The sequence below is a fragment of the Leptosomus discolor genome, chromosome 7 (assembly GCF_034619465.1).
Source record: "Leptosomus discolor isolate bLepDis1 chromosome 7, bLepDis1.hap2, whole genome shotgun sequence".
Taxonomy (NCBI): domain Eukaryota; kingdom Metazoa; phylum Chordata; class Aves; order Leptosomiformes; family Leptosomidae; genus Leptosomus; species Leptosomus discolor.
The window spans coordinates 42,316,232-42,343,781 of record NC_141397.1 but is presented as its reverse complement, the minus strand read 5'-3'; the positions used below and the strand labels follow the sequence as shown (position 1 = coordinate 42,343,781).

At 53.9% G+C, this 27,550-nt stretch overlaps 2 protein-coding genes across 2 annotated transcripts; both read left to right on the top strand.

Moving 5' to 3' along the window:
• The first annotated feature begins 990 nt into the window (after positions 1–990).
• LOC147415257 (elongin-A-like) lies at positions 991–12,030 on the top strand. Its single transcript, XM_086468569.1, has 10 exons — positions 991–1,368; positions 2,570–2,684; positions 3,062–3,217; positions 3,657–3,754; positions 4,040–4,220; positions 4,720–4,828; positions 5,103–5,260; positions 9,780–9,884; positions 11,289–11,420; positions 11,918–12,030. The coding sequence occupies exons 1-10, from the start codon at positions 991–993 to the stop codon at positions 12,028–12,030; spliced, it is 1,545 nt and encodes a 514-aa protein (XP_086324695.1).
• Positions 12,031–15,389: 3,359 nt separating this feature from the next.
• On the top strand, positions 15,390–26,431 carry LOC147415256 (elongin-A-like). Its single transcript, XM_086468568.1, has 10 exons — positions 15,390–15,767; positions 16,969–17,083; positions 17,461–17,616; positions 18,056–18,153; positions 18,439–18,619; positions 19,119–19,227; positions 19,502–19,659; positions 24,179–24,283; positions 25,688–25,819; positions 26,319–26,431. The coding sequence occupies exons 1-10, from the start codon at positions 15,390–15,392 to the stop codon at positions 26,429–26,431; spliced, it is 1,545 nt and encodes a 514-aa protein (XP_086324694.1).
• Positions 26,432–27,550: the final 1,119 nt, after the last annotated feature.

Genomic DNA, 27,550 nt, shown 5'->3' with positions numbered 1-27,550 from the left:
GAGTGCTGCACGAGGCCTGTGGTTTCCGGTGGCCTCGCTGAGGCCGCAGCAGAGAGCGGGGAGCCGGCCACAACGGGGCAGTCGCTATTAACTGTGAAGTGAGCAGCAGAGGGCAGTTTTGGCCCGGGGGGCTGTGTTAGTCTTTGGTGGCCCCTGGAGAGGTGTCTTTCCGTGAACTCTGGAGTCTTTCTTCCCTATACGGGCTTCTGTTGTCTCAGCGCTCTGTTTGCCCGTTCTCCCGTTTCCTTGCCTTGGTTTCTCTGCATACGCCCAGGACGTGCCAGTCTAGGTGGCAAAGATGTCCTCGACCGTCTTCCTGCCTGAGGCTCCCTACAACACTGCAACTAAAAAGTTGGTCGACATCTCGGTGAAGGGATGTCCCAAACCGCCTGGGTGGCAGAGGTAGAAGTACGTTCCCTTCACCTGCAGCCCCCTCACTGGGCTGCAAGTCGGAGAGGGCGCCTCTTCCCTCCCTGGCCTGCGGAGCCGCTGCACGAGCTGGCAGAGCCTCGCCTGGCAGCATGTGCGTGAAGAGAAAGAACCTTTTTCACTGGGGTATGGGGAGGGGAATGGAAAGGAGCGGGTCGAGAGGCAGTGGTCGCGGAAGGGATCAGTCGCCTTTTTAGCACAGACTCTAGTTGAGAGGAGAGAGAGACTGTAGGCAGCACTGACAAGAGTGGAGGGTCTGCAGGGGAGATGTGGGTTCCCTCTTTAGCTCTTGAATAGTCGCAAGCTTCCAATGGAATTGGCTACGTGCTGCAGGCCCGTGTCCGAGGTGCCGCTGCGGTGAGGTTCTCGGTGTCCATGGTGCCATTGTGATGAGGCTCGCTACATTCCAGGCACGAGGAGGGAGCCTGTCAGAGCAAGCGTGGAAGCCACGGAGGGCAGTTTGTCATCCTCAGTTCTTCTTTCAAACGCTTAACGCTTGACTGGGATACGAGAGCTGCAGGCTGGGAGAGGTACCCGGGTGAGCTCTGTGAGAAAGGGAACATGAGTGGAACCAAAGAGCGCAAGTCTTCTCACGAGCAGCAGCGACTGGATGGCAGAGGGAAGCGCAAAGTCTCTGTCGTGGACGAAAAATCAAAGGGCTTTTCTTCAAATTTTGGGGAGGGGGAAGAGAAGGATGAATTTGAACAACCCACAATGTCCTTTGAGTGGTACCTCAACTATGACCAGCCCCAGAAAAAGAAAAGGAAAGTGCTCAAGCCCTCTGTGTCAGCTGGGGGGAAAGACCAAGGGCACAGCAAACCGGACGGCTGCAGAGCCAGTGCCACCAGCTCAAGCCCAAGCCAGAAAAGTCCAAGCCGCAAGCGAACCAATGAGACAGAGGCAGAGAAGGAACTACCAGAGTCTCGTGAACCAAAGCGGGTAAGGTTTTGAAGGATCCGAAAAGGAAGAAAGGAGGTGGCATCAGCTGTTCTCGGGCCTCTGGCACCTGGGGCTTGTTAGTTTTCCCCTTGGAAGTGCTGGGCTTGGTTCTGCACCAGGGTGTGCTTGGGGTGTCTCATTGGTACTAGGTCTGTGACTCCTGGTTCCTGCCGGGAGCCACCGTGTGTTTCGTATGCTCTATGCCGCAGGCATTGCTTTGTGCTGTTGGAGCGGAGCTCTGCTGGAAAAGTGGGTGAAGAGAGAGAGGGGAGTAAAGAAATGCACTAGGCAAACCCCTCTTTATTAAAAAATGGGGGGGGGGGGTGTGGGGGGGTGGTGTGTATTTAAAAGAGAACACCTTCAGCTCAGTCCTCATAGGAGAGCATATTGGGCGTGATCTACTTTTAAGCATGCAGAATACCTTGAGATGTGGGTCAGCTTCGAATCCAGCCTAATGTGCAGTGCAGCTCCACCCGCCAGCGAGGTTCCCCTGTCCCTCCTCCCAAGTATCGATGCGTCTCTAAAATGGACCTTTCAAAAATCTCTGTCAGCACTACAATTTTCTTAACGAAATCCGTTGGCCTCCAGAAGTGGGGGACAAGTGGGAGATCTGGTGTTAACAGTGCAGCTGATTCTAGAAGACAGAACGGTAGGGGTCGGACAGACCTTCTTGGGTGAAAGCTTGAAAAATGAGCATTATTTCTGTACAAATTCATAGCCACATGAGTGCCAGGGTTTTGTATATAAACAGGGACTGATGTGCAAAACCTTTAGTGCCTCATCTTTTTAGTCAAGTCTGGAACACTTTGCTCTTCAAAACAGTGTTTTTCCACTCTCGGCAGCATTTTAAAACCCTGCTTTGCCATTCGTTCTATCAAGTGCCTCCTATCAAAGTTTTAGGTTTCCCTCAGCTCGTGAGATTCCCCTCTCCTCTGCCACTGTGGATGGCTCTTAGTGGAGGGAGCGGAGCGATTCCGATCCCAAATTTTGGATTCTTTGTCTTCACAGCCTGGACAGAGCCACAGTAACGTGGCAGAAGCGCAGCCTCCCCGTGAGGCTACGTTGTGGCGCAAGCTGAGGAGCGTTAAGGGGCTTATTCGACATAGCAAACAAAATGCAGTTCAGTGCTGTTTGTATGCTGGCAGGATGCAACGTTCTGCTGTATTGTTGGCTTACGTGCACGGACATCCTCTCCTTCCAGATACTTTTAGATGTGCCACCACCGTTACCAGACAACCCACTGGCCCTGCTCCCGGCCGGTTACCGCCCTGTTCCTTGCATCAAGTCCACTGCCCGCTCCCAGGCAAAAGGGAAAGGTATGCTGGGCAGGAAAATAGGTTTGAGCGGGGCTGCAGCCATTGTTTGTGGGAGAGAGTGGGAGCAGATGCCGGCTGGGTTCAAGCCCTTCTGTTGGGGTCTGGTGTCCTGCGTCTGATGCCCAGAGCCTAGGTTTCAGAGGAAGGGGGCTGCTCTCCCACATGCTCTAGCAGAAATGAGGAAGATCCTTTGCTGACCCTTCCTGAGGCTTGGGCTTTGGACTTGCCCTTTCTGAACTAGGTGGCAGGTCTTTTAGAGAAGACTTCGCCCTTTAGGTCGCTTCTGGGTGACTCCAATTGGTGTCTGCTGTGCCATTCAGCAGGGTGGGCTCTTCTTTTCTCCGCTCTCTTCTTACTCCAAGTCTTTCACTTTACAGCAGTGTCGTCACCAGCTGAAGAGAGTGAAGAAGGTTTTAAAGGCTGCCGGGTGTATTCAAGGATGCCCGTGTATTCGGGTTCCAAGGCTACCTCCTTGCCCGAGATGCTGTCTCTGTATCAGCAATGCGTCAGAGTGCTCAGTAACAACATGGACTGCAAGTACCTTTCCTCATCTGTCTTAAAGTCCTGAGCCGTGCCTGGCATCTTGGTAGCTTGTTTGTATACCTCTCCGCAGCATCTGGCTTGGAGCATGTGAAGAGTTGCCCCTTGTTGCAAGGCAAGCTAGCTAGTAGGGGACAGATCCCACTGAAAGCTCAGGTGCTGCGGGACTCAGCACCCAGCATGCTTTCAGGGAGTGCTAAAGCGCTGGAAATAGTGTGAGACAGAGTCTTGCGCACGCACCTCTTGACTTGGAGGTACTGGTGCCCGACGGCTCCCTAGAGCTACGGCACCTACGGTTCCTTCCTCCTTGCCCTCCTATTGCGTGGCGTCACGCAGCACTGCAGGTTTTTCCACCGCGTTTCAAGGCGTCAAGCCCTTTCCTCGGCAAGCAAGAAGCAGGATCGATACTGTGTGCATCTTGCTTTGCTCTAGCAATCCACGAAGCGAGTGGCGTCCCTTTCTCAGCTCTGAGGCCAGTATTGGAGAGATGCACCCCAGAGCAGCTGTGTCGCATGGAGGAATGTAATCATGTGAGTGCCTTGGCCTGGGGAAGGGAGGGTGAGGTGTGGAAGTGATGTTCTGTCCTCACTTGCAACAGCAGAATGGTAAAGACCAACGCTCTTTATAGCAAGGGGTGGCTTTTGCTAGTCTCGAGTTCCTGCATTTGCCATCGGCCGATCTCTTGCTGCAAGTTGGCCCCTAAGCCGTCTTGCCCTCTGTGCTATTCCAGTGGCACTGGCACTAGCTGGTGCCGAGGGAGAGAGGGGAGTGAAGGTGTCAGGAGGGATCCCAGCTTACGTGTGCCTTTGCTTCAGTTCCTCACTGAGGATACGGACCAACTGTGGCGCAATCACTGTCTCCGAGACTTCAAGAATGAGAAGCCAGAAGAGGCTGAGTCCTGGCGGGAGGCGTACTTTCGGCTTCGCGATGCACGCGAGCAGCGGCTGCTCGTGTTAGTAGGGAAGATCAGCTCGGCTTATGCCAACAAACCCAGAGGTAAAGTAGGGCTGAATGACCAGAGCGGGGTCTGGGAATGCTGCCTAGGGGATATCTTTGGGGCGGGGGGGGGGGGGGGGGGGTGGAAGGTCTTTTGAATGCCTGGTTGAAATCTAGTCTAATTTAGGAGATGCCTAGCTCTCTGTTCTTTCTGTGGCGGCCTTTGCTTAGTGGCTTAGCAGGCTCTTGATTTCATCCATAGCGGTGTCGATGCGGACTAGACAGGGCAGAAAACCGGGGGGAGGGGGGGGCGGGGGGAGCATTCCTCCTCTTTCGGTGAACCTAATGAGAGCTACCGACCCGATCAGTCTGGTTTCTCACGGCCCATGTTGTGACTGCAAGAGGTTCGGAGCTTAGGGACGAGGCTATCACCAGAGCTTGGGAATGGGTGGACTGGGGAGAGGTGGCTGGAGCTTGCTGTAATAAGGCAAGCACTGAGGAGCCTCCTTTATATATAGTAGGTTGGGTCCAAGCAACGTTTCCCTCTGGCCTCCTACAGGCAGAGTGACCAAGGTGGCACTTATGGACTGTGCAGCGAAGCCCGCTTGGAACGTACACAGGAGACGAGAGCGGTTGGGAACTGGAGGACCTCTTCTTCCAAAGACCAAGTGAGCGTCTCTCTTTTCCTGGGAGCCCCTGCCAGCTTCCCGCTGAAGCTCTGCATCTGGCAGGAAAGGATACCGTGCGTCTGGGAGGTGTTTGTGCGGTGAAACTTGTAACTGTAATAGGCTCTTTCTTGCTGGGACGTATGGAGATCCTGGGCACCGCTGGCTCCGTGCGATATCAGCCGTGCTGCTGCAAACAAGTGTGGCTCGTGTCTGAAGAATCGCATCAGACCACAGGGATTCCCTTACTGCAGCGTCTGTCCCACCTCTGTTTCAGTACAAAACCAGTCCCGTACGTACCTAGCCAAAGCCGCGCTCCTGTGAGCGAGGAGCACTCGTGCGACGGGCCCAGCACCAGCAGCGCCCATTCTGTCTCTATCCCATCTTCAGCTAGAACCTGCTCCTCTAGTGGCGCCAGGAAACGACAAGGGAAGAGTAAGTACCAACTGCGGAACGTCCCTGTGGTCTCCTTGAGCTCCTCCTTTACAAACACATGAACCCGCTGCTTCTGCTGTGAGAGAAATGCAGGCTATGCAGGAGGGTTAACGTTGGTGGCCTCTCTTCTCTCCTCTCCCTAAGGAGAGCGTGAGAAAGACTGCCCAAACTTCTTGCAGAAGAAAAAGCATAGGGAAACAGCCGATTCGCCTGTCTGCTCGGCGCTGACTGTGTCAGCCTGTCCTAACGGTCCTAGTGAGGCAGAAACCCTGCCTTTTCCCTCCTGCTGTCCTTTGGTGCCTGTCCAGCCGTTTGGAACAAGGAAATTGTAGTGCAGCTCCCCTGGGAGGGAAGCAGGGAGAGTTTAAGCAGAGATCTGCGTTCCTGCAGTGCAGAAAGCAGAGTGGGCTCTCCTTGGTCTGTGACCTGAAAATACGACGAGCCACGATCAGAGAGCACACACTTAGGCCCGCCTTGCGTCTCTTCTGCCAGGGCCGTGGCTTTGAATTGCTCTCTGCTCTCCTAGTCTGTGACTGCTGCTTTAACGCGTGGGGTTCTTGTTTGCTTTGTTTTGTTGGTTTGTTTTTTTTTCCCTTCTCTTTCTCTGTCGCAGACCTTTCACCCGTGACGGCAAAAACGAACAAAGATTTTCAGAAGAGCTTCTCTCGGAGATGAGTTTGCAGTGCAGATCTGGGACTTCCTCTCTCATGGGGGACTGGGAGTGAAGAGGGAGAAAGTACCCCACCCCCCTCAACAGCCCTTCTCGTTGAACTCTTTGGAGGCTGCCGCTGCTGGGAGAGGATTCGATCTGCACAAGACGACGGCACAGTGTTTTCTCTTTACTCTGGTCCCTTTCTCAGGTTCAAGCCCCCCTCTTTTCCCCCTGCCCTTAACATCCTGTTTCGGGCGCTGTCATTGGAAGATGGAGCGACTATTTGCTATTTGACCTCTTAATAAATGATAGAATTGTTTTAATTGATATTAAACTGCTCCTCTATCCCGCCTGTATTATTTACGTCGCTCCCAGTAGTCTCCCTCCTCCCAGTCCAGTACAAGGACCGGCCTCTCTGTGGCTCGAGCTGGCAGGAACCCATCTGTCTGAGGGGAGACACTGGGTGTCACTGGAGTCACTCCCCATGATCTGGTACCTGCTGGGCTCCAAGTCCCACCCGGACTCTCTGGGGCGGGTAGGACCGGCGGCCCATTTGCTCGTCAGTCCTTTGGCAAGCACGTCGAGTCCCGAGGCTTTGCTCTCTACCCATGTATGTTAATGAAACCTTAGCTCTTGACCTTTCCTCTGCTGTTACTATACGTCTTGCACAGGTGCTTACGTTGCTGTGCAGGGGTGCCAAGAGGCCTTGGGGACTTGTGCTCTGCTGCTGTGGTCTTCTGCTGGCTACTGGGAATAAAACTAGGAGGGGGTTGGGGAGAAATTTTACTGCGCACCAAGTCAGGTTTTAACTTTTCTTTTTTTTTTTTTTCCTTTCCCCTTGAAGAGAGAGAGGGGACTTTGCCTCTCAAATTGCAGACAGCTTTTAAATGTCGATGGAGGCATCGGCTTGTCTCTTGTAGTGGAAAGAAGGAATGATTTTGTCGTGTTCTCTGTGTGGAACTGGGAAGGATTTCTTTCCAGTTTGGAAGCCGTTTCCCCTGTATCTTTTGCCCTGACCCCCTCTTTGGAAAAAAAAAAAGCAAGGATTTTAGTCTTTGAACCTGAAGCCGCTTGACTGGGGTTGGAGGGAAGCGAATAACGGAACGCGGTTTGTTTCTAGTGCGTGCACACTTCATAGCCGGCGTTCAAAACGCTCGGTTGTACTTGGGGTGTGAGGAACTGGAGCTCTGGAAGGAGCAGGTGTGCGACGTGAGCCTGCAGACCCAGGGGTTGGTGGGAGTGTGAGGAGGTGCCCTGGAGCAGAGCTCCTCTGGGCAGGTTGGGGAGCCCGAGTGCTGCACGAGGCCTGTGGTTTCCGGTGGCCTCGCTGAGGCCGCAGCAGAGAGCGGGGAGCCGGCCACAACGGGGCAGTCGCTATTAACTGTGAAGTGAGCAGCAGAGGGCAGTTTTGGCCCGGGGGGCTGTGTTAGTCTTTGGTGGCCCCTGGAGAGGTGTCTTTCCGTGAACTCTGGAGTCTTTCTTCCCTATACGGGCTTCTGTTGTCTCAGCGCTCTGTTTGCCCGTTCTCCCGTTTCCTTGTCTTGGTTTCTCTGCATACGCCCAGGACGTGCCAGTCTAGGTGGCAAAGATGTCCTCGACCGTCTTCCTGCCTGAGGCTCCCTACAACACTGCAACTAAAAAGTTGGTCGACATCTCGGTGAAGGGATGTCCCAAACCGCCTGGGTGGCAGAGGTAGAAGTACGTTCCCTTCACCTGCAGCCCCCTCACTGGGCTGCAAGTCGGAGAGGGCGCCTCTTCCCTCCCTGGCCTGCGGAGCCGCTGCACGAGCTGGCAGAGCCTCGCCTGGCAGCATGTGCGTGAAGAGAAAGAACCTTTTTCACTGGGGTATGGGGAGGGGAATGGAAAGGAGCGGGTCGAGAGGCAGTGGTCGCGGAAGGGATCAGTCGCCTTTTTAGCACAGACTCTAGTTGAGAGGAGAGAGAGACTGTAGGCAGCACTGACAAGAGTGGAGGGTCTGCAGGGGAGATGTGGGTTCCCTCTTTAGCTCTTGAATAGTCGCAAGCTTCCAATGGAATTGGCTACGTGCTGCAGGCCCGTGTCCGAGGTGCCGCTGCGGTGAGGTTCTCGGTGTCCATGGTGCCATTGTGATGAGGCTCGCTACATTCCAGGCACGAGGAGGGAGCCTGTCAGAGCAAGCGTGGAAGCCACGGAGGGCAGTTTGTCATCCTCAGTTCTTCTTTCAAACGCTTAACGCTTGACTGGGATACGAGAGCTGCAGGCTGGGAGAGGTACCCGGGTGAGCTCTGTGAGAAAGGGAACATGAGTGGAACCAAAGAGCGCAAGTCTTCTCACGAGCAGCAGCGACTGGATGGCAGAGGGAAGCGCAAAGTCTCTGTCGTGGACGAAAAATCAAAGGGCTTTTCTTCAAATTTTGGGGAGGGGGAAGAGAAGGATGAATTTGAACAACCCACAATGTCCTTTGAGTGGTACCTCAACTATGACCAGCCCCAGAAAAAGAAAAGGAAAGTGCTCAAGCCCTCTGTGTCAGCTGGGGGGAAAGACCAAGGGCACAGCAAACCGGACGGCTGCAGAGCCAGTGCCACCAGCTCAAGCCCAAGCCAGAAAAGTCCAAGCCGCAAGCGAACCAATGAGACAGAGGCAGAGAAGGAACTACCAGAGTCTCGTGAACCAAAGCGGGTAAGGTTTTGAAGGATCCGAAAAGGAAGAAAGGAGGTGGCATCAGCTGTTCTCGGGCCTCTGGCACCTGGGGCTTGTTAGTTTTCCCCTTGGAAGTGCTGGGCTTGGTTCTGCACCAGGGTGTGCTTGGGGTGTCTCATTGGTACTAGGTCTGTGACTCCTGGTTCCTGCCGGGAGCCACCGTGTGTTTCGTATGCTCTATGCCGCAGGCATTGCTTTGTGCTGTTGGAGCGGAGCTCTGCTGGAAAAGTGGGTGAAGAGAGAGAGGGGAGTAAAGAAATGCACTAGGCAAACCCCTCTTTATTAAAAAATGGGGGGGGGGTGTGGGGGGGTGGTGTGTATTTAAAAGAGAACACCTTCAGCTCAGTCCTCATAGGAGAGCATATTGGGCGTGATCTACTTTTAAGCATGCAGAATACCTTGAGATGTGGGTCAGCTTCGAATCCAGCCTAATGTGCAGTGCAGCTCCACCCGCCAGCGAGGTTCCCCTGTCCCTCCTCCCAAGTATCGATGCGTCTCTAAAATGGACCTTTCAAAAATCTCTGTCAGCACTACAATTTTCTTAACGAAATCCGTTGGCCTCCAGAAGTGGGGGACAAGTGGGAGATCTGGTGTTAACAGTGCAGCTGATTCTAGAAGACAGAACGGTAGGGGTCGGACAGACCTTCTTGGGTGAAAGCTTGAAAAATGAGCATTATTTCTGTACAAATTCATAGCCACATGAGTGCCAGGGTTTTGTATATAAACAGGGACTGATGTGCAAAACCTTTAGTGCCTCATCTTTTTACTCAAGTCTGGAACACTTTGCTCTTCAAAACAGTGTTTTTCCACTCTCGGCAGCATTTTAAAACCCTGCTTTGCCATTCGTTCTATCAAGTGCCTCCTATCAAAGTTTTAGGTTTCCCTCAGCTCGTGAGATTCCCCTCTCCTCTGCCACTGTGGATGGCTCTTAGTGGAGGGAGCGGAGCGATTCCGATCCCAAATTTTGGATTCTTTGTCTTCACAGCCTGGACAGAGCCACAGTAACGTGGCAGAAGCGCAGCCTCCCCGTGAGGCTACGTTGTGGCGCAAGCTGAGGAGCGTTAAGGGGCTTATTCGACATAGCAAACAAAATGCAGTTCAGTGCTGTTTGTATGCTGGCAGGATGCAACGTTCTGCTGTATTGTTGGCTTACGTGCACGGACATCCTCTCCTTCCAGATACTTTTAGATGTGCCACCACCGTTACCAGACAACCCACTGGCCCTGCTCCCGGCCGGTTACCGCCCTGTTCCTTGCATCAAGTCCACTGCCCGCTCCCAGGCAAAAGGGAAAGGTATGCTGGGCAGGAAAATAGGTTTGAGCGGGGCTGCAGCCATTGTTTGTGGGAGAGAGTGGGAGCAGATGCCGGCTGGGTTCAAGCCCTTCTGTTGGGGTCTGGTGTCCTGCGTCTGATGCCCAGAGCCTAGGTTTCAGAGGAAGGGGGCTGCTCTCCCACATGCTCTAGCAGAAATGAGGAAGATCCTTTGCTGACCCTTCCTGAGGCTTGGGCTTTGGACTTGCCCTTTCTGAACTAGGTGGCAGGTCTTTTAGAGAAGACTTCGCCCTTTAGGTCGCTTCTGGGTGACTCCAATTGGTGTCTGCTGTGCCATTCAGCAGGGTGGGCTCTTCTTTTCTCCGCTCTCTTCTTACTCCAAGTCTTTCACTTTACAGCAGTGTCGTCACCAGCTGAAGAGAGTGAAGAAGGTTTTAAAGGCTGCCGGGTGTATTCAAGGATGCCCGTGTATTCGGGTTCCAAGGCTACCTCCTTGCCCGAGATGCTGTCTCTGTATCAGCAATGCGTCAGAGTGCTCAGTAACAACATGGACTGCAAGTACCTTTCCTCATCTGTCTTAAAGTCCTGAGCCGTGCCTGGCATCTTGGTAGCTTGTTTGTATACCTCTCCGCAGCATCTGGCTTGGAGCATGTGAAGAGTTGCCCCTTGTTGCAAGGCAAGCTAGCTAGTAGGGGACAGATCCCACTGAAAGCTCAGGTGCTGCGGGACTCAGCACCCAGCATGCTTTCAGGGAGTGCTAAAGCGCTGGAAATAGTGTGAGACAGAGTCTTGCGCACGCACCTCTTGACTTGGAGGTACTGGTGCCCGACGGCTCCCTAGAGCTACGGCACCTACGGTTCCTTCCTCCTTGCCCTCCTATTGCGTGGCGTCACGCAGCACTGCAGGTTTTTCCACCGCGTTTCAAGGCGTCAAGCCCTTTCCTCGGCAAGCAAGAAGCAGGATCGATACTGTGTGCATCTTGCTTTGCTCTAGCAATCCACGAAGCGAGTGGCGTCCCTTTCTCAGCTCTGAGGCCAGTATTGGAGAGATGCACCCCAGAGCAGCTGTGTCGCATGGAGGAATGTAATCATGTGAGTGCCTTGGCCTGGGGAAGGGAGGGTGAGGTGTGGAAGTGATGTTCTGTCCTCACTTGCAACAGCAGAATGGTAAAGACCAACGCTCTTTATAGCAAGGGGTGGCTTTTGCTAGTCTCGAGTTCCTGCATTTGCCATCGGCCGATCTCTTGCTGCAAGTTGGCCCCTAAGCCGTCTTGCCCTCTGTGCTATTCCAGTGGCACTGGCACTAGCTGGTGCCGAGGGAGAGAGGGGAGTGAAGGTGTCAGGAGGGATCCCAGCTTACGTGTGCCTTTGCTTCAGTTCCTCACTGAGGATACGGACCAACTGTGGCGCAATCACTGTCTCCGAGACTTCAAGAATGAGAAGCCAGAAGAGGCTGAGTCCTGGCGGGAGGCGTACTTTCGGCTTCGCGATGCACGCGAGCAGCGGCTGCTCGTGTTAGTAGGGAAGATCAGCTCGGCTTATGCCAACAAACCCAGAGGTAAAGTAGGGCTGAATGACCAGAGCGGGGTCTGGGAATGCTGCCTAGGGGATATCTTTGGGGCGGGGGGGGGGGGGGGGGTGGAAGGTCTTTTGAATGCCTGGTTGAAATCTAGTCTAATTTAGGAGATGCCTAGCTCTCTGTTCTTTCTGTGGCGGCCTTTGCTTAGTGGCTTAGCAGGCTCTTGATTTCATCCATAGCGGTGTCGATGCGGACTAGACAGGGCAGAAAACCGGGGGGAGGGGGGGGCGGGGGGAGCATTCCTCCTCTTTCGGTGAACCTAATGAGAGCTACCGACCCGATCAGTCTGGTTTCTCACGGCCCATGTTGTGACTGCAAGAGGTTCGGAGCTTAGGGACGAGGCTATCACCAGAGCTTGGGAATGGGTGGACTGGGGAGAGGTGGCTGGAGCTTGCTGTAATAAGGCAAGCACTGAGGAGCCTCCTTTATATATAGTAGGTTGGGTCCAAGCAATGTTTCCCTCTGGCCTCCTACAGGCAGAGTGACCAAGGTGGCACTTATGGACTGTGCAGCGAAGCCCGCTTGGAACGTACACAGGAGACGAGAGCGGTTGGGAACTGGAGGACCTCTTCTTCCAAAGACCAAGTGAGCGTCTCTCTTTTCCTGGGAGCCCCTGCCAGCTTCCCGCTGAAGCTCTGCATCTGGCAGGAAAGGATACCGTGCGTCTGGGAGGTGTTTGTGCGGTGAAACTTGTAACTGTAATAGGCTCTTTCTTGCTGGGACGTATGGAGATCCTGGGCACCGCTGGCTCCGTGCGATATCAGCCGTGCTGCTGCAAACAAGTGTGGCTCGTGTCTGAAGAATCGCATCAGACCACAGGGATTCCCTTACTGCAGCGTCTGTCCCACCTCTGTTTCAGTACAAAACCAGTCCCGTACGTACCTAGCCAAAGCCGCGCTCCTGTGAGCGAGGAGCACTCGTGCGACGGGCCCAGCACCAGCAGCGCCCATTCTGTCTCTATCCCATCTTCAGCTAGAACCTGCTCCTCTAGTGGCGCCAGGAAACGACAAGGGAAGAGTAAGTACCAACTGCGGAACGTCCCTGTGGTCTCCTTGAGCTCCTCCTTTACAAACACATGAACCCGCTGCTTCTGCTGTGAGAGAAATGCAGGCTATGCAGGAGGGTTAACGTTGGTGGCCTCTCTTCTCTCCTCTCCCTAAGGAGAGCGTGAGAAAGACTGCCCAAACTTCTTGCAGAAGAAAAAGCATAGGGAAACAGCCGATTCGCCTGTCTGCTCGGCGCTGACTGTGTCAGCCTGTCCTAACGGTCCTAGTGAGGCAGAAACCCTGCCTTTTCCCTCCTGCTGTCCTTTGGTGCCTGTCCAGCCCTTTGGAACAAGGAAATTGTAGTGCAGCTCCCCTGGGAGGGAAGCAGGGAGAGTTTAAGCAGAGATCTGCGTTCCTGCAGTGCAGAAAGCAGAGTGGGCTCTCCTTGGTCTGTGACCTGAAAATACGACGAGCCACGATCAGAGAGCACACACTTAGGCCCGCCTTGCGTCTCTTCTGCCAGGGCCGTGGCTTTGAATTGCTCTCTGCTCTCCTAGTCTGTGACTGCTGCTTTAACGCGTGGGGTTCTTGTTTGCTTTGTTTTGTTGGTTTGTTTTTTTTTCCCTTCTCTTTCTCTGTCGCAGACCTTTCACCCGTGACGGCAAAAACGAACAAAGATTTTCAGAAGAGCTTCTCTCGGAGATGAGTTTGCAGTGCAGATCTGGGACTTCCTCTCTCATGGGGGACTGGGAGTGAAGAGGGAGAAAGTACCCCACCCCCCTCAACAGCCCTTCTCGTTGAACTCTTTGGAGGCTGCCGCTGCTGGGAGAGGATTCGATCTGCACAAGACGACGGCACAGTGTTTTCTCTTTACTCTGGTCCCTTTCTCAGGTTCAAGCCCCCCTCTTTTCCCCCTGCCCTTAACATCCTGTTTCGGGCGCTGTCATTGGAAGATGGAGCGACTATTTGCTATTTGACCTCTTAATAAATGATAGAATTGTTTTAATTGATATTAAACTGCTCCTCTATCCCGCCTGTATTATTTACGTCGCTCCCAGTAGTCTCCCTCCTCCCAGTCCAGTACAAGGACCGGCCTCTCTGTGGCTCGAGCTGGCAGGAACCCATCTGTCTGAGGGGAGACACTGGGTGTCACTGGAGTCACTCCCCATGATCTGGTACCTGCTGGGCTCCAAGTCCCACCCGGACTCTCTGGGGCGGGTAGGACCGGCGGCCCATTTGCTCGTCAGTCCTTTGGCAAGCACGTCGAGTCCCGAGGCTTTGCTCTCTACCCATGTATGTTAATGAAACCTTAGCTCTTGACCTTTCCTCTGCTGTTACTATACGTCTTGCACAGGTGCTTACGTTGCTGTGCAGGGGTGCCAAGAGGCCTTGGGGACTTGTGCTCTGCTGCTGTGGTCTTCTGCTGGCTACTGGGAATAAAACTAGGAGGGGGTTGGGGAGAAATTTTACTGCGCACCAAGTCAGGTTTTAACTTTTCTTTTTTTTTTTTTTCCTTTCCCCTTGAAGAGAGAGAGGGGACTTTGCCTCTCAAATTGCAGACAGCTTTTAAATGTCGATGGAGGCATCGGCTTGTCTCTTGTAGTGGAAAGAAGGAATGATTTTGTCGTGTTCTCTGTGTGGAACTGGGAAGGATTTCTTTCCAGTTTGGAAGCCGTTTCCCCTGTATCTTTTGCCCTGACCCCCTCTTTGGAAAAAAAAAAGCAAGGATTTTAGTCTTTGAACCTGAAGCCGCTTGACTGGGGTTGGAGGGAAGCGAATAACGGAACGCGGTTTGTTTCTAGTGCGTGCACACTTCATAGCCGGCGTTCAAAACGCTCGGTTGTACTTGGGGTGTGAGGAACTGGAGCTCTGGAAGGAGCAGGTGTGCGACGTGAGCCTGCAGACCCAGGGGTTGGTGGGAGTGTGAGGAGGTGCCCTGGAGCAGAGCTCCTCTGGGCAGGTTGGGGAGCCCGAGTGCTGCACGAGGCCTGTGGTTTCTGGTGGCCTCGCTGAGGCCGCAGCAGAGAGCGGGGAGCCGGCCACAACGGGGCAGTCGCTATTAACTGTGAAGTGAGCAGCAGAGGGCAGTTTTGGCCCGGGGGGCTGTGTTAGTCTTTGGTGGCCCCTGGAGAGGTGTCTTTCCGTGAACTCTGGAGTCTTTCTTCCCTATACGGGCTTCTGTTGTCTCAGCGCTCTGTTTGCCCGTTCTCCCGTTTCCTTGTCTTGGTTTCTCTGCATACGCCCAGGACGTGCCAGTCTAGGTGGCAAAGATGTCCTCGACCGTCTTCCTGCCTGAGGCTCCCTACAACACTGCAACTAAAAAGTTGGTCGACATCTCGGTGAAGGGATGTCCCAAACCGCCTGGGTGGCAGAGGTAGAAGTACGTTCCCTTCACCTGCAGCCCCCTCACTGGGCTGCAAGTCGGAGAGGGCGCCTCTTCCCTCCCTGGCCTGCGGAGCCGCTGCACGAGCTGGCAGAGCCTCGCCTGGCAGCATGTGCGTGAAGAGAAAGAACCTTTTTCACTGGGGTATGGGGAGGGGAATGGAAAGGAGCGGGTCGAGAGGCAGTGGTCGCGGAAGGGATCAGTCGCCTTTTTAGCACAGACTCTAGTTGAGAGGAGAGAGAGACTGTAGGCAGCACTGACAAGAGTGGAGGGTCTGCAGGGGAGATGTGGGTTCCCTCTTTAGCTCTTGAATAGTCGCAAGCTTCCAATGGAATTGGCTACGTGCTGCAGGCCCGTGTCCGAGGTGCCGCTGCGGTGAGGTTCTCGGTGTCCATGGTGCCATTGTGATGAGGCTCGCTACATTCCAGGCACGAGGAGGGAGCCTGTCAGAGCAAGCGTGGAAGCCACGGAGGGCAGTTTGTCATCCTCAGTTCTTCTTTCAAACGCTTAACGCTTGACTGGGATACGAGAGCTGCAGGCTGGGAGAGGTACCCGGGTGAGCTCTGTGAGAAAGGGAACATGAGTGGAACCAAAGAGCGCAAGTCTTCTCACGAGCAGCAGCGACTGGATGGCAGAGGGAAGCGCAAAGTCTCTGTCGTGGACGAAAAATCAAAGGGCTTTTCTTCAAATTTTGGGGAGGGGGAAGAGAAGGATGAATTTGAACAACCCACAATGTCCTTTGAGTGGTACCTCAACTATGACCAGCCCCAGAAAAAGAAAAGGAAAGTGCTCAAGCCCTCTGTGTCAGCTGGGGGGAAAGACCAAGGGCACAGCAAACCGGACGGCTGCAGAGCCAGTGCCACCAGCTCAAGCCCAAGCCAGAAAAGTCCAAGCCGCAAGCGAACCAATGAGACAGAGGCAGAGAAGGAACTACCAGAGTCTCGTGAACCAAAGCGGGTAAGGTTTTGAAGGATCCGAAAAGGAAGAAAGGAGGTGGCATCAGCTGTTCTCGGGCCTCTGGCACCTGGGGCTTGTTAGTTTTCCCCTTGGAAGTGCTGGGCTTGGTTCTGCACCAGGGTGTGCTTGGGGTGTCTCATTGGTACTAGGTCTGTGACTCCTGGTTCCTGCCGGGAGCCACCGTGTGTTTCGTATGCTCTATGCCGCAGGCATTGCTTTGTGCTGTTGGAGCGGAGCTCTGCTGGAAAAGTGGGTGAAGAGAGAGAGGGGAGTAAAGAAATGCACTAGGCAAACCCCTCTTTATTAAAAAATGGGGGGGGGGGGTGTGGGGGGGTGGTGTGTATTTAAAAGAGAACACCTTCAGCTCAGTCCTCATAGGAGAGCATATTGGGCGTGATCTACTTTTAAGCATGCAGAATACCTTGAGATGTGGGTCAGCTTCGAATCCAGCCTAATGTGCAGTGCAGCTCCACCCGCCAGCGAGGTTCCCCTGTCCCTCCTCCCAAGTATCGATGCGTCTCTAAAATGGACCTTTCAAAAATCTCTGTCAGCACTACAATTTTCTTAACGAAATCCGTTGGCCTCCAGAAGTGGGGGACAAGTGGGAGATCTGGTGTTAACAGTGCAGCTGATTCTAGAAGACAGAACGGTAGGGGTCGGACAGACCTTCTTGGGTGAAAGCTTGAAAAATGAGCATTATTTCTGTACAAATTCATAGCCACATGAGTGCCAGGGTTTTGTATATAAACAGGGACTGATGTGCAAAACCTTTAGTGCCTCATCTTTTTACTCAAGTCTGGAACACTTTGCTCTTCAAAACAGTGTTTTTCCACTCTCGGCAGCATTTTAAAACCCTGCTTTGCCATTCGTTCTATCAAGTGCCTCCTATCAAAGTTTTAGGTTTCCCTCAGCTCGTGAGATTCCCCTCTCCTCTGCCACTGTGGATGGCTCTTAGTGGAGGGAGCGGAGCGATTCCGATCCCAAATTTTGGATTCTTTGTCTTCACAGCCTGGACAGAGCCACAGTAACGTGGCAGAAGCGCAGCCTCCCCGTGAGGCTACGTTGTGGCGCAAGCTGAGGAGCGTTAAGGGGCTTATTCGACATAGCAAACAAAATGCAGTTCAGTGCTGTTTGTATGCTGGCAGGATGCAACGTTCTGCTGTATTGTTGGCTTACGTGCACGGACATCCTCTCCTTCCAGATACTTTTAGATGTGCCACCACCGTTACCAGACAACCCACTGGCCCTGCTCCCGGCCGGTTACCGCCCTGTTCCTTGCATCAAGTCCACTGCCCGCTCCCAGGCAAAAGGGAAAGGTATGCTGGGCAGGAAAATAGGTTTGAGCGGGGCTGCAGCCATTGTTTGTGGGAGAGAGTGGGAGCAGATGCCGGCTGGGTTCAAGCCCTTCTGTTGGGGTCTGGTGTCCTGCGTCTGATGCCCAGAGCCTAGGTTTCAGAGGAAGGGGGCTGCTCTCCCACATGCTCTAGCAGAAATGAGGAAGATCCTTTGCTGACCCTTCCTGAGGCTTGGGCTTTGGACTTGCCCTTTCTGAACTAGGTGGCAGGTCTTTTAGAGAAGACTTCGCCCTTTAGGTCGCTTCTGGGTGACTCCAATTGGTGTCTGCTGTGCCATTCAGCAGGGTGGGCTCTTCTTTTCTCCGCTCTCTTCTTACTCCAAGTCTTTCACTTTACAGCAGTGTCGTCACCAGCTGAAGAGAGTGAAGAAGGTTTTAAAGGCTGCCGGGTGTATTCAAGGATGCCCGTGTATTCGGGTTCCAAGGCTACCTCCTTGCCCGAGATGCTGTCTCTGTATCAGCAATGCGTCAGAGTGCTCAGTAACAACATGGACTGCAAGTACCTTTCCTCATCTGTCTTAAAGTCCTGAGCCGTGCCTGGCATCTTGGTAGCTTGTTTGTATACCTCTCCGCAGCATCTGGCTTGGAGCATGTGAAGAGTTGCCCCTTGTTGCAAGGCAAGCTAGCTAGTAGGGGACAGATCCCACTGAAAGCTCAGGTGCTGCGGGACTCAGCACCCAGCATGCTTTCAGGGAGTGCTAAAGCGCTGGAAATAGTGTGAGACAGAGTCTTGCGCACGCACCTCTTGACTTGGAGGTACTGGTGCCCGACGGCTCCCTAGAGCTACGGCACCTACGGTTCCTTCCTCCTTGCCCTCCTATTGCGTGGCGTCACGCAGCACTGCAGGTTTTTCCACCGCGTTTCAAGGCGTCAAGCCCTTTCCTCGGCAAGCAAGAAGCAGGATCGATACTGTGTGCATCTTGCTTTGCTCTAGCAATCCACGAAGCGAGTGGCGTCCCTTTCTCAGCTCTGAGGCCAGTATTGGAGAGATGCACCCCAGAGCAGCTGTGTCGCATGGAGGAATGTAATCATGTGAGTGCCTTGGCCTGGGGAAGGGAGGGTGAGGTGTGGAAGTGATGTTCTGTCCTCACTTGCAACAGCAGAATGGTAAAGACCAACGCTCTTTATAGCAAGCGGTGGCTTTTGCTAGTCTCGAGTTCCTGCATTTGCCATCGGCCGATCTCTTGCTGCAAGTTGGCCCCTAAGCCGTCTTGCCCTCTGTGCTATTCCAGTGGCACTGGCACTAGCTGGTGCCGAGGGAGAGAGGGGAGTGAAGGTGTCAGGAGGGATCCCAGCTTACGTGTGCCTTTGCTTCAGTTCCTCACTGAGGATACGGACCAACTGTGGCGCAATCACTGTCTCCGAGACTTCAAGAATGAGAAGCCAGAAGAGGCTGAGTCCTGGCGGGAGGCGTACTTTCGGCTTCGCGATGCACGCGAGCAGCGGCTGCTCGTGTTAGTAGGGAAGATCAGCTCGGCTTATGCCAACAAACCCAGAGGTAAAGTAGGGCTGAATGACCAGAGCGGGGTCTGGGAATGCTGCCTAGGGGATATCTTTGGGGCGGGGGGGGGGGGGGGGGGGTGGAAGGTCTTTTGAATGCCTGGTTGAAATCTAGTCTAATTTAGGAGATGCCTAGCTCTCTGTTCTTTCTGTGGCGGCCTTTGCTTAGTGGCTTAGCAGGCTCTTGATTTCATCCATAGCGGTGTCGATGCGGACTAGACAGGGCAGAAAACCGGGGGGAGGGGGGGGCGGGGGGAGCATTCCTCCTCTTTCGGTGAACCTAATGAGAGCTACCGACCCGATCAGTCTGGTTTCTCACGGCCCATGTTGTGACTGCAAGAGGTTCGGAGCTTAGGGACGAGGCTATCACCAGAGCTTGGGAATGGGTGGACTGGGGAGAGGTGGCTGGAGCTTGCTGTAATAAGGCAAGCACTGAGGAGCCTCCTTTATATATAGTAGGTTGGGTCCAAGCAACGTTTCCCTCTGGCCTCCTACAGGCAGAGTGACCAAGGTGGCACTTATGGACTGTGCAGCGAAGCCCGCTTGGAACGTACACAGGAGACGAGAGCGGTTGGGAACTGGAGGACCTCTTCTTCCAAAGACCAAGTGAGCGTCTCTCTTTTCCTGGGAGCCCCTGCCAGCTTCCCGCTGAAGCTCTGCATCTGGCAGGAAAGGATACCGTGCGTCTGGGAGGTGTTTGTGCGGTGAAACTTGTAACTGTAATAGGCTCTTTCTTGCTGGGACGTATGGAGATCCTGGGCACCGCTGGCTCCGTGCGATATCAGCCGTGCTGCTGCAAACAAGTGTGGCTCGTGTCTGAAGAATCGCATCAGACCACAGGGATTCCCTTACTGCAGCGTCTGTCCCACCTCTGTTTCAGTACAAAACCAGTCCCGTACGTACCTAGCCAAAGCCGCGCTCCTGTGAGCGAGGAGCACTCGTGCGACGGGCCCAGCACCAGCAGCGCCCATTCTGTCTCTATCCCATCTTCAGCTAGAACCTGCTCCTCTAGTGGCGCCAGGAAACGACAAGGGAAGAGTAAGTACCAACTGCGGAACGTCCCTGTGGTCTCCTTGAGCTCCTCCTTTACAAACACATGAACCCGCTGCTTCTGCTGTGAGAGAAATGCAGGCTATGCAGGAGGGTTAACGTTGGTGGCCTCTCTTCTCTCCTCTCCCTAAGGAGAGCGTGAGAAAGACTGCCCAAACTTCTTGCAGAAGAAAAAGCATAGGGAAACAGCCGATTCGCCTGTCTGCTCGGCGCTGACTGTGTCAGCCTGTCCTAACGGTCCTAGTGAGGCAGAAACCCTGCCTTTTCCCTCCTGCTGTCCTTTGGTGCCTGTCCAGCCCTTTGGAACAAGGAAATTGTAGTGCAGCTCCCCTGGGAGGGAAGCAGGGAGAGTTTAAGCAGAGATCTGCGTTCCTGCAGTGCAGAAAGCAGAGTGGGCTCTCCTTGGTCTGTGACCTGAAAATACGACGAGCCACGATCAGAGAGCACACACTTAGGCCCGCCTTGCGTCTCTTCTGCCAGGGCCGTGGCTTTGAATTGCTCTCTGCTCTCCTAGTCTGTGACTGCTGCTTTAACGCGTGGGGTTCTTGTTTGCTTTGTTTTGTTGGTTTGTTTTTTTTTCCCTTCTCTTTCTCTGTCGCAGACCTTTCACCCGTGACGGCAAAAACGAACAAAGATTTTCAGAAGAGCTTCTCTCGGAGATGAGTTTGCAGTGCAGATCTGGGACTTCCTCTCTCATGGGGGACTGGGAGTGAAGAGGGAGAAAGTACCCCACCCCCCTCAACAGCCCTTCTCGTTGAACTCTTTGGAGGCTGCCGCTGCTGGGAGAGGATTCGATCTGCACAAGACGACGGCACAGTGTTTTCTCTTTACTCTGGTCCCTTTCTCAGGTTCAAGCCCCCCTCTTTTCCCCCTGCCCTTAACATCCTGTTTCGGGCGCTGTCATTGGAAGATGGAGCGACTATTTGCTATTTGACCTCTTAATAAATGATAGAATTGTTTTAATTGATATTAAACTGCTCCTCTATCCCGCCTGTATTATTTACGTCGCTCCCAGTAGTCTCCCTCCTCCCAGTCCAGTACAAGGACCGGCCTCTCTGTGGCTCGAGCTGGCAGGAACCCATCTGTCTGAGGGGAGACACTGGGTGTCACTGGAGTCACTCCCCATGATCTGGTACCTGCTGGGCTCCAAGTCCCACCCGGACTCTCTGGGGCGGGTAGGACCGGCGGCCCATTTGCTCGTCAGTCCTTTGGCAAGCACGTCGAGTCCCGAGGCTTTGCTCTCTACCCATGTATGTTAATGAAACCTTAGCTCTTGACCTTTCCTCTGCTGTTACTATACGTCTTGCACAGGTGCTTACGTTGCTGTGCAGGGGTGCCAAGAGGCCTTGGGGACTTGTGCTCTGCTGCTGTGGTCTTCTGCTGGCTACTGGGAATAAAACTAGGAGGGGGTTGGGGAGAAATTTTACTGCGCACCAAGTCAGGTTTTAACTTTTCTTTTTTTTTTTTTTCCTTTCCCCTTGAAGAGAGAGAGGGGACTTTGCCTCTCAAATTGCAGACAGCTTTTAAATGTCGATGGAGGCATCGGCTTGTCTCTTGTAGTGGAAAGAAGGAATGATTTTGTCGTGTTCTCTGTGTGGAACTGGGAAGGATTTCTTTCCAGTTTGGAAGCCGTTTCCCCTGTATCTTTTGCCCTGACCCCCTCTTTGGAAAAAAAAAAGCAAGGATTTTAGTCTTTGAACCTGAAGCCGCTTGACTGGGGTTGGAGGGAAGCGAATAACGGAACGCGGTTTGTTTCTAGTGCGTGCACACTTCATAGCCGGCGTTCAAAACGCTCGGTTGTACTTGGGGTGTGAGGAACTGGAGCTCTGGAAGGAGCAGGTGTGCGACGTGAGCCTGCAGACCCAGGGGTTGGTGGGAGTGTGAGGAGGTGCCCTGGAGCAGAGCTCCTCTGGGCAGGTTGGGGAGCCCGAGTGCTGCACGAGGCCTGTGGTTTCCGGTGGCCTCGCTGAGGCCGCAGCAGAGAGCGGGGAGCCGGCCACAACGGGGCAGTCGCTATTAACTGTGAAGTGAGCAGCAGAGGGCAGTTTTGGCCCGGGGGGCTGTGTTAGTCTTTGGTGGCCCCTGGAGAGGTGTCTTTCCGTGAACTCTGGAGTCTTTCTTCCCTATACGGGCTTCTGTTGTCTCAGCGCTCTGTTTGCCCGTTCTCCCGTTTCCTTGTCTTGGTTTCTCTGCATACGCCCAGGACGTGCCAGTCTAGGTGGCAAAGATGTCCTCGACCGTCTTCCTGCCTGAGGCTCCCTACAACACTGCAACTAAAAAGTTGGTCGACATCTCGGTGAAGGGATGTCCCAAACCGCCTGGGTGGCAGAGGTAGAAGTACGTTCCCTTCACCTGCAGCCCCCTCACTGGGCTGCAAGTCGGAGAGGGCGCCTCTTCCCTCCCTGGCCTGCGGAGCCGCTGCACGAGCTGGCAGAGCCTCGCCTGGCAGCATGTGCGTGAAGAGAAAGAACCTTTTTCACTGGGGTATGGGGAGGGGAATGGAAAGGAGCGGGTCGAGAGGCAGTGGTCGCGGAAGGGATCAGTCGCCTTTTTAGCACAGACTCTAGTTGAGAGGAGAGAGAGACTGTAGGCAGCACTGACAAGAGTGGAGGGTCTGCAGGGGAGATGTGGGTTCCCTCTTTAGCTCTTGAATAGTCGCAAGCTTCCAATGGAATTGGCTACGTGCTGCAGGCCCGTGTCCGAGGTGCCGCTGCGGTGAGGTTCTCGGTGTCCATGGTGCCATTGTGATGAGGCTCGCTACATTCCAGGCACGAGGAGGGAGCCTGTCAGAGCAAGCGTGGAAGCCACGGAGGGCAGTTTGTCATCCTCAGTTCTTCTTTCAAACGCTTAACGCTTGACTGGGATACGAGAGCTGCAGGCTGGGAGAGGTACCCGGGTGAGCTCTGTGAGAAAGGGAACATGAGTGGAACCAAAGAGCGCAAGTCTTCTCACGAGCAGCAGCGACTGGATGGCAGAGGGAAGCGCAAAGTCTCTGTCGTGGACGAAAAATCAAAGGGCTTTTCTTCAAATTTTGGGGAGGGGGAAGAGAAGGATGAATTTGAACAACCCACAATGTCCTTTGAGTGGTACCTCAACTATGACCAGCCCCAGAAAAAGAAAAGGAAAGTGCTCAAGCCCTCTGTGTCAGCTGGGGGGAAAGACCAAGGGCACAGCAAACCGGACGGCTGCAGAGCCAGTGCCACCAGCTCAAGCCCAAGCCAGAAAAGTCCAAGCCGCAAGCGAACCAATGAGACAGAGGCAGAGAAGGAACTACCAGAGTCTCGTGAACCAAAGCGGGTAAGGTTTTGAAGGATCCGAAAAGGAAGAAAGGAGGTGGCATCAGCTGTTCTCGGGCCTCTGGCACCTGGGGCTTGTTAGTTTTCCCCTTGGAAGTGCTGGGCTTGGTTCTGCACCAGGGTGTGCTTGGGGTGTCTCATTGGTACTAGGTCTGTGACTCCTGGTTCCTGCCGGGAGCCACCGTGTGTTTCGTATGCTCTATGCCGCAGGCATTGCTTTGTGCTGTTGGAGCGGAGCTCTGCTGGAAAAGTGGGTGAAGAGAGAGAGGGGAGTAAAGAAATGCACTAGGCAAACCCCTCTTTATTAAAAAATGGGGGGGGGGGTGTGGGGGGGTGGTGTGTATTTAAAAGAGAACACCTTCAGCTCAGTCCTCATAGGAGAGCATATTGGGCGTGATCTACTTTTAAGCATGCAGAATACCTTGAGATGTGGGTCAGCTTCGAATCCAGCCTAATGTGCAGTGCAGCTCCACCCGCCAGCGAGGTTCCCCTGTCCCTCCTCCCAAGTATCGATGCGTCTCTAAAATGGACCTTTCAAAAATCTCTGTCAGCACTACAATTTTCTTAACGAAATCCGTTGGCCTCCAGAAGTGGGGGACAAGTGGGAGATCTGGTGTTAACAGTGCAGCTGATTCTAGAAGACAGAACGGTAGGGGTCGGACAGACCTTCTTGGGTGAAAGCTTGAAAAATGAGCATTATTTCTGTACAAATTCATAGCCACATGAGTGCCAGGGTTTTGTATATAAACAGGGACTGATGTGCAAAACCTTTAGTGCCTCATCTTTTTACTCAAGTCTGGAACACTTTGCTCTTCAAAACAGTGTTTTTCCACTCTCGGCAGCATTTTAAAACCCTGCTTTGCCATTCGTTCTATCAAGTGCCTCCTATCAAAGTTTTAGGTTTCCCTCAGCTCGTGAGATTCCCCTCTCCTCTGCCACTGTGGATGGCTCTTAGTGGAGGGAGCGGAGCGATTCCGATCCCAAATTTTGGATTCTTTGTCTTCACAGCCTGGACAGAGCCACAGTAACGTGGCAGAAGCGCAGCCTCCCCGTGAGGCTACGTTGTGGCGCAAGCTGAGGAGCGTTAAGGGGCTTATTCGACATAGCAAACAAAATGCAGTTCAGTGCTGTTTGTATGCTGGCAGGATGCAACGTTCTGCTGTATTGTTGGCTTACGTGCACGGACATCCTCTCCTTCCAGATACTTTTAGATGTGCCACCACCGTTACCAGACAACCCACTGGCCCTGCTCCCGGCCGGTTACCGCCCTGTTCCTTGCATCAAGTCCACTGCCCGCTCCCAGGCAAAAGGGAAAGGTATGCTGGGCAGGAAAATAGGTTTGAGCGGGGCTGCAGCCATTGTTTGTGGGAGAGAGTGGGAGCAGATGCCGGCTGGGTTCAAGCCCTTCTGTTGGGGTCTGGTGTCCTGCGTCTGATGCCCAGAGCCTAGGTTTCAGAGGAAGGGGGCTGCTCTCCCACATGCTCTAGCAGAAATGAGGAAGATCCTTTGCTGACCCTTCCTGAGGCTTGGGCTTTGGACTTGCCCTTTCTGAACTAGGTGGCAGGTCTTTTAGAGAAGACTTCGCCCTTTAGGTCGCTTCTGGGTGACTCCAATTGGTGTCTGCTGTGCCATTCAGCAGGGTGGGCTCTTCTTTTCTCCGCTCTCTTCTTACTCCAAGTCTTTCACTTTACAGCAGTGTCGTCACCAGCTGAAGAGAGTGAAGAAGGTTTTAAAGGCTGCCGGGTGTATTCAAGGATGCCCGTGTATTCGGGTTCCAAGGCTACCTCCTTGCCCGAGATGCTGTCTCTGTATCAGCAATGCGTCAGAGTGCTCAGTAACAACATGGACTGCAAGTACCTTTCCTCATCTGTCTTAAAGTCCTGAGCCGTGCCTGGCATCTTGGTAGCTTGTTTGTATACCTCTCCGCAGCATCTGGCTTGGAGCATGTGAAGAGTTGCCCCTTGTTGCAAGGCAAGCTAGCTAGTAGGGGACAGATCCCACTGAAAGCTCAGGTGCTGCGGGACTCAGCACCCAGCATGCTTTCAGGGAGTGCTAAAGCGCTGGAAATAGTGTGAGACAGAGTCTTGCGCACGCACCTCTTGACTTGGAGGTACTGGTGCCCGACGGCTCCCTAGAGCTACGGCACCTACGGTTCCTTCCTCCTTGCCCTCCTATTGCGTGGCGTCACGCAGCACTGCAGGTTTTTCCACCGCGTTTCAAGGCGTCAAGCCCTTTCCTCGGCAAGCAAGAAGCAGGATCGATACTGTGTGCATCTTGCTTTGCTCTAGCAATCCACGAAGCGAGTGGCGTCCCTTTCTCAGCTCTGAGGCCAGTATTGGAGAGATGCACCCCAGAGCAGCTGTGTCGCATGGAGGAATGTAATCATGTGAGTGCCTTGGCCTGGGGAAGGGAGGGTGAGGTGTGGAAGTGATGTTCTGTCCTCACTTGCAACAGCAGAATGGTAAAGACCAACGCTCTTTATAGCAAGGGGTGGCTTTTGCTAGTCTCGAGTTCCTGCATTTGCCATCGGCCGATCTCTTGCTGCAAGTTGGCCCCTAAGCCGTCTTGCCCTCTGTGCTATTCCAGTGGCACTGGCACTAGCTGGTGCTGAGGGAGAGAGGGGAGTGAAGGTGTCAGGAGGGATCCCAGCTTACGTGTGCCTTTGCTTCAGTTCCTCACTGAGGATACGGACCAACTGTGGCGCAATCACTGTCTCCGAGACTTCAAGAATGAGAAGCCAGAAGAGGCTGAGTCCTGGCGGGAGGCGTACTTTCGGCTTCGCGATGCACGCGAGCAGCGGCTGCTCGTGTTAGTAGGGAAGATCAGCTCGGCTTATGCCAACAAACCCAGAGGTAAAGTAGGGCTGAATGACCAGAGCGGGGTCTGGGAATGCTGCCTAGGGGATATCTTTGGGGCGGGGGGGGGGGGGGGGGGGTGGAAGGTCTTTTGAATGCCTGGTTGAAATCTAGTCTAATTTAGGAGATGCCTAGCTCTCTGTTCTTTCTGTGGCGGCCTTTGCTTAGTGGCTTAGCAGGCTCTTGATTTCATCCATAGCGGTGTCGATGCGGACTAGACAGGGCAGAAAACCGGGGGGAGGGGGGGGCGGGGGGAGCATTCCTCCTCTTTCGGTGAACCTAATGAGAGCTACCGACCCGATCAGTCTGGTTTCTCACGGCCCATGTTGTGACTGCAAGAGGTTCGGAGCTTAGGGACGAGGCTATCACCAGAGCTTGGGAATGGGTGGACTGGGGAGAGGTGGCTGGAGCTTGCTGTAATAAGGCAAGCACTGAGGAGCCTCCTTTATATATAGTAGGTTGGGTCCAAGCAACGTTTCCCTCTGGCCTCCTACAGGCAGAGTGACCAAGGTGGCACTTATGGACTGTGCAGCGAAGCCCGCTTGGAACGTACACAGGAGACGAGAGCGGTTGGGAACTGGAGGACCTCTTCTTCCAAAGACCAAGTGAGCGTCTCTCTTTTCCTGGGAGCCCCTGCCAGCTTCCCGCTGAAGCTCTGCATCTGGCAGGAAAGGATACCGTGCGTCTGGGAGGTGTTTGTGCGGTGAAACGTGTAACTGTAATAGGCTCTTTCTTGCTGGGACGTATGGAGATCCTGGGCACCGCTGGCTCCGTGCGATATCAGCCGTGCTGCTGCAAACAAGTGTGGCTCGTGTCTGAAGAATCGCATCAGACCACAGGGATTCCCTTACTGCAGCGTCTGTCCCACCTCTGTTTCAGTACAAAACCAGTCCCGTACGTACCTAGCCAAAGCCGCGCTCCTGTGAGCGAGGAGCACTCGTGCGACGGGCCCAGCACCAGCAGCGCCCATTCTGTCTCTATCCCATCTTCAGCTAGAACCTGCTCCTCTAGTGGCGCCAGGAAACGACAAGGGAAGAGTAAGTACCAACTGCGGAACGTCCCTGTGGTCTCCTTGAGCTCCTCCTTTACAAACACATGAACCCGCTGCTTCTGCTGTGAGAGAAATGCAGGCTATGCAGGAGGGTTAACGTTGGTGGCCTCTCTTCTCTCCTCTCCCTAAGGAGAGCGTGAGAAAGACTGCCCAAACTTCTTGCAGAAGAAAAAGCATAGGGAAACAGCCGATTCGCCTGTCTGCTCGGCGCTGACTGTGTCAGCCTGTCCTAACGGTCCTAGTGAGGCAGAAACCCTGCCTTTTCCCTCCTGCTGTCCTTTGGTGCCTGTCCAGCCGTTTGGAACAAGGAAATTGTAGTGCAGCTCCCCTGGGAGGGAAGCAGGGAGAGTTTAAGCAGAGATCTGCGTTCCTGCAGTGCAGAAAGCAGAGTGGGCTCTCCTTGGTCTGTGACCTGAAAATACGACGAGCCACGATCAGAGAGCACACACTTAGGCCCGCCTTGCGTCTCTTCTGCCAGGGCCGTGGCTTTGAATTGCTCTCTGCTCTCCTAGTCTGTGACTGCTGCTTTAACGCGTGGGGTTCTTGTTTGCTTTGTTTTGTTGGTTTTTTTTTTTTGTTTTTTTTTCCCTTCTCTTTCTCTGTCGCAGACCTTTCACCCGTGACGGCAAAAACGAACAAAGATTTTCAGAAGAGCTTCTCTCGGAGATGAGTTTGCA

Coding starts and splice junctions, on each gene's coding strand:
- LOC147415256 (XM_086468568.1), top strand. CDS start 15,390: ATGAGTGGAACCAAAGAGCGCAAGTCTTCTCACGAGCAGCAGCGACTG. Junction 17,617..18,055: donor GCTCAGTAACAACATGGACT/GCAAGTACCTTT, acceptor GCTTTGCTCTAG/CAATCCACGAAGCGAGTGGC. Junction 18,154..18,438: donor GCATGGAGGAATGTAATCAT/GTGAGTGCCTTG, acceptor CCTTTGCTTCAG/TTCCTCACTGAGGATACGGA.
- LOC147415257 (XM_086468569.1), top strand. CDS start 991: ATGAGTGGAACCAAAGAGCGCAAGTCTTCTCACGAGCAGCAGCGACTG. Junction 4,221..4,719: donor TTATGCCAACAAACCCAGAG/GTAAAGTAGGGC, acceptor GGCCTCCTACAG/GCAGAGTGACCAAGGTGGCA. Junction 5,261..9,779: donor CAGGAAACGACAAGGGAAGA/GTAAGTACCAAC, acceptor AGATACTTTTAG/ATGTGCCACCACCGTTACCA.